The sequence below is a fragment of the Camelus bactrianus genome, chromosome 3, assembly GCF_048773025.1.
Source record: "Camelus bactrianus isolate YW-2024 breed Bactrian camel chromosome 3, ASM4877302v1, whole genome shotgun sequence".
Taxonomy (NCBI): domain Eukaryota; kingdom Metazoa; phylum Chordata; class Mammalia; order Artiodactyla; family Camelidae; genus Camelus; species Camelus bactrianus.
Window position 1 is genome coordinate 107,922,978 of NC_133541.1, and position 12,282 is coordinate 107,935,259.

Sequence of the window (12,282 nt, forward strand, 5' to 3'; positions counted from 1 at the left end):
GACACCTGCTGGCAAGTGTCTGCAATGGCAGCCCAAGTCTCAAGTCCTTCCTCCTACCCAGGCGGGAGATCCCGGGACACATGAAGGCTGAGGTGCAAGCAGTTCTGGTGCTGACATGCCAGGCTCCAGGGCAAGAGTGCAAATGGAAGCCCTAAGTCCCTCTGAGACCCACCCCCTTGCCCTTTTCAGCAAGGGCCTCACATGTGCAAGAAGCACAACCCCACAGACATGCCCCCTGGCCGCCTCCCATGCCAGCAGCCAGGATAGACCAGGACAGAGAGCGGCTGGTGTGGGAATTCTGGAGCATGGTCGGGACAGGACCTTAAGCTTCAGAAGACACAGCCCCCAGCGCTGTGAAATCAGTCCTCTTTGGTGAAGGAATGGCTTACAATGAGCAACTCATCTGGTTAGCCTGGGACTGCTGGTTTCACACTGGAAATTACTTGTCAGCAAACAGGATGGGTGGCCAGTCACCCTGTCATGGCCTGAGGGGGCAGAAGCCTCTGCATTACCACCCTGGCTCAGCCTGAGCAGCTTGGGCTCAGGGAACCAAAGCAGCCTCTAATGCGGCAGTGGCCTCCCTTCCCCCCATGGAGCCTCTCATGCCATCCCTCTCTCCAGCCCCAAGGCCCCCACCCCAGGCACTCTGTCTGCAGACAGTCTGTGGGAAGAAGCCCTTCCCGCAACCCCTCTACCGGGGCTCTGAATCCTGGGGGCTTGTCTGTGAGACTGGGTGGAGGAAAGAGAACAGGTGGGGAGGGACTTTTGGAAAAACCGCCTCACTATACAAGGAAACCGAGGCCTGGAGGAGAAGAGCCTTGTCCCTGGCCACTGAGGGAGACTGCTGTTGGCTGTTGGCGGCAACCCACGTCCACCCCTTGCTCTAGTAAGGGCACCTCGTGCGCCTGAGAGGTAGCCAGCCCCATCCCTGGCTCTAAGGCTGGGGCACATGGTCCGAGCATAATCCCACAGTGATTGGCTCAGCCTTGAGCATGTGACCAAGTGGGTCCAATCAGAATGAAGACCTGGGCTTGTATTTCACAACCCGAGAGATCTAGAACAGGAAATACTCTCCCAGGGCCCTGCTTGACGGAGACAGGGAGACAGCGAGGGCACAGAAGTTTGTAGCTATTTATTGCACTGAAAACACCAAGAATAAAACAGACACCCCTTCTTCCCACCCCCAAGCCCAAAATAGCAGAAAGTTTGAGCAGTGGTCATTCAAGTTCACAGCCACGTATTTTTTAAAAAAAGAAAAGAGAGAATTGAAACAAACCCCCAAACAAATAGTAACAAAGAAACCAGCACGGGGAGTCTGGCAAATATATCCCCTAAGGGGTCTCCCCTTGAAGGGAGACAGGAGGCCAAGGGTCAGGATCAGCGCTCGCTGAGCGCACGTCCGGGAGAATGCTTTCCCGTTAACGTGTTTGCATGCTGGAGCCGAGGACTTGTCTTAGGGCTGGATTTTTTGCATCTACAGGATGTCTGACTGTCTGGTGAGGGGGTCGGCTCTGGGCTACTTTGTCTGCCAGTCTCCCCTGCCGGCTGCCTCAGGATCACGCTGGTGCCCTGGCGTCTACACCAGCTGACTGCCCACCCACAGGTGTGGCCTTTACAGTGGGGCCATCTTGGCCTGGGGTAGGGACTGGCCTCTACTTCTCTGGTACCCAGAGAGGGGCACAGTGGACAGGAAGTGTGTCAGCAGGTAAAAGGCAGGACTTTGGTGTCCTCTAGCTCAGCGTCCTCTGGTGGGGAACCGAGGGCCAGAGCAAGGAAAGGACCTGCCCAAGGTCACAGAGTGAGTCTGATCAGAGATGTGAATGGAATCCTAACAACCCCCAAACCATGGCTCTTTCCCCCACAGTCCACTGCGAATCAGCAGCAGACAGGCACCAAAGCGGGGGATGAGGGATGGGCGGGGGAGGGCAGGGGGACTGGCCAGGCCCAGAGAGGAATGGAAGACCAGCCAGTGACTCACCCTGTTGGTTCTCATGGGCGTACTGGGCTTCACCTCACCATCTTATTTGATCCCCACCCCAGCAGCCCTGCAACATAGGCTGGGTGGGAACATTTAACCCTTTGAACGGAGGGGAGGGGAAACTGAGGCTGAAGAAGGACCAGACTTTGCCTTGGTAATAGCAGCAACCCCTCACCTTTGGCTTGGGGATGGCTGTGGGAGCTGGCAGCTCACAAGGGAGGCAGGTGGTTTTGCTGCTGGGATGCTGGGATCACTGGGCCTTACTGGGAAGCCCTCTGGACCTGGGGCAGGTCAAGTGCCCACCCTGGGCCTCGGCAGTAGGGTCTCTGCCAAGGGTGGAGGTCAGTGATCGACCAGTTTGGAGACCAGGAGCGCTGGGCAGCCTCTCTCCTGGCCTGCAGCCCCCCGCCCAGCCTGCCTCACCTGTCCCGGGGGCAGCAGCCCTTGCCGACAGAATGAGCCTAGCAGACAGCTTGTGATTGGGGAAAACTCAGAAAGTCCTGGGTCAAACACCCACATCAGTCCTGCTCCACTCAACACCCAGGATTCCCCAGGGGTTTGGGGGAACCAGAGCCTCCTACAAATCCCTGGGGATGTGGCTCTTCCTCCCCTAAAATCCTCCAAGAGGGGACAGTATCTCATGCTGGCAAAACACGGCCACACAGAGGCCAAAAGCACAGAGAGGCAGCAACATAATTCCGAGTCGGACACTGAGAATACAACCTCTTTTTTTTTTTTTTTGTCCAAAACATGTAGATTGATTTTGCTGAGTGTTTTTTCCTCTTTTCTTTTTTTTTTCAACATACTTACTGCATATAAAGTCATGCAAAGAAAACAGTGCAGACAGTAGATCCTAGTGGACGTGCCAAGGCATTCCACATCAGAGTCAATTCCCAAGGGAAGAGGGAAAGAGAAAGGAAAAGAAAGATATGAACCCATGACTGCAGGAGGAGGTGTGAAGAGTAGAAATTCCAGCGCTGCTTTTGGACCCACATGAAGACATATGCTCATGAACCCCTCAGAGGTGAGGGGGGGGGGCGCCAGGGGTGGTACACAGATGTGGTGGGAGGAAATCCTGGGAAGCACGGTAGTAAGGACCCCGGTTTGGGAGGCAAGCAAGGAAAAGCCTAGACACTGCCATCCTGACAACCTCCCCTACTCTCTCTGCCCTGATTTGCTGTTTCTTCGTCAGCACCACCATGTGATGCTTCTCCAGTCCTGAAGGGAAACTTGGGTCTGAAATGTCAGAGAGATCCTTTCCCCGGGGCTGAGTCCACCTCCGCCCCAGATAACCACAAGTGACAAAGTCCATCTCAGAGATGACCAAAAAAAAAAAAAAAAAAAAAGGAAAGAAAGAAAAAAACAAAAAGACCTTGAACAGAAAAAACTACCCCTCAACCTCTTCCCACTTTCCTTCCCTACCCAACTGTTCTCACAATAATCTGAGAGGTCTAGTTATTACATAAATATCCATTAACGCGAAATCCATTTACGAAACACACAGAAGTTTGGCTATAAAAAGGCATGCGGTCCAAGTAGAAGTGATACCTAAACGTTGTTTTCTTTTGCCCCCAAAAAGCAATCAGATTCTCTCCTCGGATGTGACGAAGCTGGAATTCCCCGGGCCTGATGGAAGGGTGGAAGGGGCGGTTAGTGCTGGAGGGGACATCAGCAGAAGGAGGAAAGAAATGGGGGCACCCTGAGAGGATCGCGCCCCCCCACACTGAGGGAGGAGGGTCAGCTGCAGACCAGGAGGGCAGGACAGGACGGGAGAAGATCTAGGAAGGCAGTTTGAGGCAGGAGGCTCCTGGCGTCTGCTCCTCTCTTGCCCTCTCCCGCAGGGGAGGTTGGCTCGGGGAGTTGGGGCTTCATCTGCCCTTCCCCGGGAGGCCCAGGAAGAGGAGAGATCAGGGAGAGGGCCAGGCAGATGCCACATTCCTCCTGACTGCGCCCCTCCTCCCCAGCCCCTGAGGGAACACACAGCTGGGCGCTCGGGCCTACAGCCAAGGCAAGACCAGGCCAACGGCAGCTGGGAGGGGGGTCCAGGGGCTGGCACCCTGGGCACCCAGGCCTGAGGAAGCCCCTCCCTGGCCGGGGACAGAGAACGAGAGTGACAGGTGGGGATGGGGTGATGTGGCCATTTGCTCTGAAGTCGTGATAGCTTTTGCAAACAGGCAGGTTTTCTTGACACAGGTATGAAGGTGATAGTGATGGCAGCGGGATGGTGTGATTGAGGGAATTCCAGCAAAATCCAAGTGGGAGAACCAGCAGCCACATTCCACGGACAAAGAGTGGATCTCTGCGGTACGGTGCCCCCAGCCTGATCCTTCAGCTGTAAGACATGGTATGTGCAGTGGTGATGTGGTGCTTCCTTGAGCAACCACCCTCCCGCACCTCCTTAGAGGGAGTACACGCTGCCTCCTGTGGGTCCCACCCACCTCATGCACCGCCCCCCGCCCCTGCTCCCAGACCTGCAGGCCTGATCTCCCCACTGTGGTCCTCCTACCCCCACCTCACAGCCATCCAGCAGCCAGGTTCCCCAAGGTGTACCACCTCCAGACTGACACCACCCCATTCCTTTAGATGGTCCTAAATGACAGGTGGCAGGAAGGAGAGGCTCTTACTGGGGCAGGACGGAGGGCGCCCCAGATCTGTGGAAGTGGACGATCTGCCATTTGCCATCTCGGCGGTGCCACACGCGGGTCTCCTCTGACTGCGCAGTGCGAGGGATGCCGCCTGCGTCCAGGTACTGCGTGATGCGGATGTAGGCGATGCAGGCTGACTCGTCGCCCATCAGGTGGATGTGGGGGTTCAGGATGGTGGTGTGCACAGGTTTGCTGTTCCGGGACCACACTGGAGGCGGGGATGGGAGGGGGCAGAGGAGTTGCACCCGGGGGGCCTCCTGACTCTCATTTCCTTCACTTCCCCAGCTTTCAGCAACCCCCTCAGCACAGGCACCTCTGCCTGCCTCATTTCCAGAGGAGGGGGGTCTCTGTGACAGGGCTCAGCTACCTGGGAGTCAAGGCAGAACCTGTAGTTGACTAGAGCATATCCCAGCTTAGCTACAGTGGACTGCAAGACAAGCTGAATTCTTCAAACACAGGGAAATGGAATTTTAGAATCACAGTATCTCACCACACACACAGATGAACGTAGAATCAGATGAACTTAGACCAGAGTCTCAACCCAGATCCCTACAGAGGCCAGGTGAGTACATAAGCAAGGGGGCTGAGCTGGGTCTAAGATGCTAAATGATAACTGACCTTTTGTCTCTGGGTCAGGGAGCAATAGGGAGTGGTGGAGACAGGGCACTACGTCCCTTCTACAGAGGTGCCCTGTACGCAGCTTCCCTGGTATTTGCTATGTGAATAAGTGGGACCTATGTTGCCACACTTTCTGATTTTTCAAGAGAATCCAGAAATCCGGATTTTTACATGTAAGTGCCTCATTTTAAATTATTAGCATCTAATTCAAATTTAAAGCATCATGTAGACCACACGAAACATACATGTAGTCCCGATGTGGCTTGTGGGCCCCTCATTTGCCACCTCTGTTCTCAACATAAAGCATTATGGAAATTTGGAGAATATTAAAATGATAGAATCTTAGAAGCTTGGAATTATAAGGATGGTGCTGGCGGTCATGGGGTGAGTTCATGGAGCTTTCCAGAGGGGAAATGCTTGGCTCTTATAATCACGAGAGAACCGACAAAAGGACTGGAAGCCAGCTCTCTCTACGTGAAACAGGAGCTGTTATTACTATTATCATCATCATCATCTTGGTTCTAGGAACTCTCAATTTCTTTAGCAAGATAAAAACCAAAAGCATAGAAAGACAACAGCCTAGGGAGGGGCTGGACAGGGGTCACCAGGGTCTTGGGCTTCAGAGGAACCCTCGTGCCTCCCTTTAGTGTAGCCCAAATGTAGGTCTGAACCCCATGGAGAGCTGACATTAAATATAGACTGCCCAGCCCCACCCTTGGTGATGCCAGTTCAAGAATCTATAATATTAAAAAGCTCCCTCCCCTTTCTCATCCTCTGGTTCTGATGCCCAGCCAAGTCTGTAAGCCAATGATTTCCTGAAAAACGTAAAATTGTTATTTTTTTTTCAAGGACTACAGAAAGCATCCAATAATATCCACTCCTAAATATTACAGTCAACTATACATAGACTTTGGATAAATGACTCAAAATCACTAAGCCTTAAATACGTTGACTAACAGACTTTTACAATTCTGGTCTCATGGACAGAGAGAGCGCAGAGCTTTTGCTTTATAGGCTTGGGAGTGACCTCAGAGGTCACCCAGGGGCCCTCCCACAAAGCGCAAGGAGGCCTCCATAAGCATCCTTGACAGCATCCAGGGCTGGAGGCACTCAACACCATCTGGTTCACTGTATCCCTGAGCAGACCTGGAAACTGAGGTCCAGAGAAGCAATCAGACTTATCCAAAGCTGGGCCAGTTTCTGAAAGAAATACAGTAGAACCTAAAAGAAGTCAGTCTCCAGGTGGGACTGAATGAGGACTATCCAGAACAATCCCAAAAGGGACAAACAGAACTTAGCGCTGTTGAGGGCACTGGGCCTTGCTACTGTCGGCAAGAGCTGGGGTCCTGAGAGAGGGCCACCCTAATGTGGTAACTTTTGAACAGACTGTAGGCTTCCCACATCCACCTTCGTGGCTAGGGTAGGAGAAGGGGCCAGGTCCTCCAGCTGGTAAAAGCAGACAGGAGGGTGGGACTTGGCTGAGGGCATGCAGTTACCCTGGGTCTTGCTCTCGTGGGTCCTTTGATGTGACTAGACGTCCAAGCCCAGAGTGCAGGGGGCCGGTGCTATGATGGGCTCGCTGCCTGAATACAGGCCACGGGCTGGCACGGCCTCCCCTGGTTTTTCCCCTTTTGCCATCCCAGAGTCTTTAGAGCCAGCTCCGTTTGGTCTCTGCTCTGTGGGGATTGCGTTCACTCTGGGGAACCAGCGCCCCCTAGAGGACAGGCCAGTATAGAGATGGCCGCCATGATCAGCTAGGGAGCTCCAGGGTGATGGGGACAGTGGGGCCAGCCACCTCTTTTCACATTCAACCTGCATTGCTAGCCTTAGAAAATCAGAGTCTGATTTGTCAAAGGAAAAATGCAGCTTCCTTCTTCACAGCTATTTTGGGGGTGCTCTTGAGCCCTTATACTAACATGCAGTCAGACCGCGTGTAGGCAGGAGAGGGGTATCCAGTTAGGGGGCATTAATGCCCAGGTGAGAGGGGAGCACGGGAAAGAAGGGGGCGCTGGAGGGAGTCAGGATGGGGTTCTACCACCCGCTTTCTGGGTTCCTTTGGACAAGTCACTTCCCCTCTCTGGACCTCAGTTTCCCCTTCTGTATGATGAAGAGTTGGACTAGGTCCAAATTCAGTCGCTTAAGTACCACCTGTATTTTTACCATCTATGAGTGCCACCTGTGCTTACTTCCTGAACCTATTTCCTTAAATCAATTCACTTCATTAATTTATAAAAATTTATTTTAAAAGAAAAATTCCTACCACAACCATTAATGAACAACCAGTCCCACAGAATACAATTTTAATAGTAAGTCCAGTGAAAATGAAATCAAGTTATGTAATCCGAGCTCCATGCTTTTGCCTGCATGGGATCTGAGCCTGAGACTGCTCTCTTTTTGGTAACAAGGTGAATTATAAAGCACTGGATGTTTAAGACAGACTAGCACCAAACTGAGCCTTTCCTCTTGAAGGAGCCAGATGTATTGAGGAGAATTTAGAAAGGGACCAACTTTCTCGCTGTGTGAACCAGTGCTTTTTCCATTGGTGCCCCAAAGCACCAGAAATCACCTAATGTAGCCTCAGCGATACGTGCCTTCCCTCTGGAGGACCCTGGACCACCTCCAGGGCCTTCCTCTGGGTCGTGAGCTGCATGAGTCTAACCTGCACATGCTATGGTTTGTCCTTATCTGACCCCTGGCCAAGGTGAGATGCGGACACAGGCAGAAAGTGCCCTAGGTCAGGCCCAGCCTCAGCCCCCTGACAGCCCCTGGTTGCAAAGCTGCCAAGGTCTCTCCTGCAAAGGAGAAACCTGGGAAGGACAGACATGCGGACAGAGACCTAGACAAACAGGCAGGGCACAGCAGTGTGAGCTTGGTCCTCTCTTCCCCAGACTGCCCACCCACACGCCAGTTTGTAACCAGCTGGGCAGCTGGGGTGGCCACAGGCATTAAGGTGACTGTAACTTGGGGGTGCACCATGGTGGGAAGGCTCCCTGATGTGTGGAGTGTGAGTAAAGGCCTTCCCCAGGCCCTCCCAGGGTCATCGGCAGGAGAGGGCTGGGAGAGCTTGTCACACTTATCCGAGGTCCCCATCCTCTGCCACAGCAGGGACAGGCGGATGGGCCAGAGTTAGGAGAGGGAACCAAGATGGTACCAACCCCTGTCCACACGGGCTCTTCCTCTTCGCTGGTTCCTGAGATGCCCTGGGGGGCCCTGCCTGTCACCCTGCTGTGCCATCCGGCAGGACACGAACAAGAGCAGACAACAGGCAGCCCAGAGGGAAGGGATTGCTCACGGTTTTCAAAATAGAATCGATGGAAGTCCAGGCCCTCGACCAGGTTCCCCAGGGCCTCGGGTTCGAAGGCTGTCATCCCGGGGTCACACATCTTCCTGGAGGGAGGAAGTCAGAGGAGAGAGGGGCTGGGATGGCCTCTCGGAGCCCCCCTCCTCCAATTCCAGGGGCCTGGACCCCAGGAGGCTGAGCCTGTGAAATTAGAGTGACTGCACCCACCTCACAGGGTCACTGAGGTTGGCGGATGGGAAAGGGCTTGTACAGTGACCTTGAGGGGCACTGTGGACTGGCCAGTGCCATTCAGAACTGGGAAGCCTGGGGCCAGGTCGTGGCCCTGCCACTTATAGGTTATGAGACCCTCAACAAGTGGCTTAACCTCTCTAAGCGACAGCAACGTGAATGTCGTGCAGTTGTGCGCTGCACTAAGGCACCAACGGGGATAATTCAGCCTGTACACCACTCCCGAAATTGCATCCCCTGCTCAGGACAGCAGATCCATCCAGAGGGTGCGGTTCCTAATTTGTCTTCCTACGGCAGAGACACATTTTCCTTCACTTTAAAGTAACTTCTGTTCACCAAGCAGGTGTGTCCCTGGAAGGAACAGCATTTTGCTATGTTAAACAAAGGTGCCCTATTGTTGGCAGCAGCCTTCCCATAGTTCCTTCTTCCGTAAGTTGAGGAAAACATCACTCCAAGAAGTAGTGCCTGGGAGGAAGGAGCCCAGGGCCTGGCCGAGGAGGCCCTCTGCCGTGTATTTTCAGCTCAGTGCTCCCTCCCAGGTCTGTTTTCTGGGAGGCCCTGACAGCCAGACTGAGGCAGGAAAAAACTGTCTCCTCCACCCCCAGGGCTCTGGGATTGTTGTGGCCCAACATGGATCCCTGTGATGACGACAGTGAAGCCAGGGACAGGATGTCCCCCAGGACAAGCAAAGATCCGGACTTGGGGAGGGACTGAAGATACTGGAGGAGAGTGCCAGGCCCAGCATCATCTGAGCCGGACTCCGTGGTGAGTGCAGGGTGCTCCGTCCTTGCTCTGTGCTGACTGCCTGGTCTTTGTGACTCCAAACAACTTGCTTCTCTACTCAGGACCTCAGTTTCTCCAGATGGATTAGCTAGGGGCCAGGGGGTTGTGCTCAGACCACATGGGATGCTTGGGGCTCTTCCAGCTCCAGAATCATCCAAAGCTGGGGGTCTTAGTCCTGATCGTCTGGGAGACTGAGCACCCCCAACCACTTCCCCAGAGGAACCCCTCTCCAGGAAGTCTCTGGGCTTCCCAGCCTCTGAAGGGACTCAGAGACCGTCTGCTCCAACTCCATACCACATGCTGGGAAGCAGAGGCTTAGCAGGGCCAGACTCAGGGTACCACAGGCCCCAGAGGTCAGGGCAAGAGGTCAGAACCTAGAGTAGGCTGCAGGTGCCAGAGGAAGTGACATCACAGAGGCGGGAGGCTTGGGGTCCAGAGGAGCCACCTCTCACCCCTCCCGCCTTGGCTGTGTCCTCCAGACCCACTTTCCGGGTCTCCCATGGCTGACTTAACTCTTTCTAGGGCTGAATGCAAGACCCGTTCAACAACGCATTTCCATGTTTTTATGCAACCCCCAGGAGCACACGTGCACACACACCCACGCACACCCCTTGTGCACATAGTCACAAACGTGCACGTGTGGCCAAGTGCATCACACTTACATGTACATGCGGCCTCGGTCTCACACCTGCACCTTCCAAGGTCCTTGTTCCTCCAGAGATAATCAGTAGCTTGCTGGGGCTTTGCCACCCACTGCTGCTGAGACCCTCCCACAGTTAGAATGCACCTGGCCTGCCAAGCCTCTGGGAGACAAATTTTAGCTCCTGGGCATAATGGAAACCAGGAACAGGAAGCCCAAAGAGCAAAGCCTGGCCAGGTTAGTCCCACTTTACCTGATCCCAATAGGCCCTTAGTTGGCAGCTTTTGTCCGCCAGAAAGTACATGTTGGGTCTCCAGGCCCAGGCCTTGCCAGCTCTGGCCAAGACGTTGAGGCCTCAGCCCAGAATCCTAGCGAGATCACCCTGGGGCCAGCTGAGGGCCTGTTTGGGGCCAGACCAGCAAGGGTGATGGTGACCACCAGGGGGCGCTCCAGCCAAGCCTTTGCATACAGCTGCCCCTCCAAGGCTGGTCCAGGTGTGTAGGGATGTCTCATGCCACCTGTTTCATTTTATGTTATTTTTGTGCGCTCTGCCTTATCCTCCAGAGGATGTAAGGTTACTTTTAGGGGTTCTTTTGCTCACCCCTGCTCACTGGAGATCACACCCTATGGATTCCTGCCCACTCCTGCCCATGTGAGGTCAGAGAACTGAAGAGGTCCAGGGTGAGGACTCAGGCCCATGAAGCAGGACTGAGGAGGGGCCTGCCTCCCTCCTGCCCAGCTCATCTCCTGAGGAGGTTCATGCTTGGGGAAGCAAAAGAGTTTTGTCGGCATTCCTCCTGGGGAACAAGATAGGAGAAGGAGGAGGAGCAGGACTGAGATATAAACAAGTGGTGTGAGCTGAAAGCTTAATAAAAGCATAAAGTCTGAATGCAAACCGGAAATATGAGTTCAGCCTGATTCACAGCACATGCAGAGTGAGTGAATGAGGGTCAGAGATGAGGACCCCCAAATTAGCCATCAGTGACCCCTGATCAACAATCCAGGCAGGACATGCAGAATGGGCCCAGCCGACTCACGTGTAGGACTCAAAATCTCCATTGCTTATGGCTTCAATCAGCTGCTCTGTCACTTTTATAATTTCCTGTTTCCGCACTGTAAGGCAGGAGGGGACACAGAGAAATAACAGTGACAGTGATGGAGCACCAACCACCATTTCCTGAGTCCTCATCATGCACCAGTCCCTGTCCTGGGACCTGAGGGCTGCATACAGTTTGTCTCTATCCTCACACACACTGTTCCTGGGCATCATTACTCCCATTTCATGGAAGAAGAAATGAGGCATGAAACGGTGCGCAAGTGCCCTCAACCACAAAGGGCAGAGCCAGTGCCTCAGTTGGCAGCCTCTGCCTCCCAACAGCATGCATGCTGGACATTCTGACTCTAGGCTGATTTGAACTCAGGTCTTGACTCCAAAACATGCTTCCCCATCACCTTGCTTGGCCATCTGAATCCCAGCAAGGTCACCTGTGGTCATTGTCACCAACAGCCACAAACCAGGGACTCCCCCACTGCCCAAACTGGGGCCACTAAGGAAGGGCTTGGGACTTACTCATCCCTTAGGTCTGGGTGAGTTTTTGCGCTATTTGGGTGCCTGTAGGAATCAGGCACTGAGCTTTCCAGAACTTCCTAGGCATAATGAATCCCAGTTGCTAAGCCCTGGCCTCCCCCGTCTGCCACTGCCACACCACAAACAGCTGCTGTCTTTCTGGCACAGGATTAGACATATTTTCTTTTTCTTTGAACCCTTATAATTTAGGGGGGTGAGGGGAGGTAATCAGGTTTATTTATTTTAATGGAGGTACCGGGGATTGAACCCAGGACCTCATGCATGCCAAGCATGCACTGTACCCTCCCCTGTCAGCTTTCATATTAGATGAATGATGTTCTGAGCCCGTTTTCCCATCTGTATAATGGGGACACCATCACCTCTCATACATTCAATGCCAAACATGTTGGGAATAGAACCCAGACTTCAGTACCAGACAGAGTTTTATTTAAACCCCAGCCCAGGTCCTCATGAGCTGTGCAACTGTGGGCCACAAGGTTGTCTCCTAGTCCATCAGATGGA

The 12,282-nt window shown here is 53.7% G+C and overlaps 1 protein-coding gene across 1 annotated transcript in view; it reads right to left on the minus strand.

Moving 5' to 3' along the window:
* Nucleotides 1-1,117: 1,117 nt before the first annotated feature.
* CAMK2A (calcium/calmodulin dependent protein kinase II alpha) overlaps nucleotides 1,118-12,282 on the minus strand; it is a 62,244-nt gene continuing 51,079 nt past the window's right edge. The window contains exons 16-19 of the mRNA XM_010961787.3: nucleotides 11,231-11,306; nucleotides 8,534-8,628; nucleotides 4,603-4,831; nucleotides 1,118-4,310 (exon numbers count right to left, since the gene is read on the minus strand). Coding sequence (XP_010960089.1) covers nucleotides 4,307-4,310; nucleotides 4,603-4,831; nucleotides 8,534-8,628; nucleotides 11,231-11,306 — 404 coding nt within the window. The 3' untranslated portion in view covers nucleotides 1,118-4,306. The remainder of the gene's footprint in view (nucleotides 4,311-4,602; nucleotides 4,832-8,533; nucleotides 8,629-11,230; nucleotides 11,307-12,282) is intronic.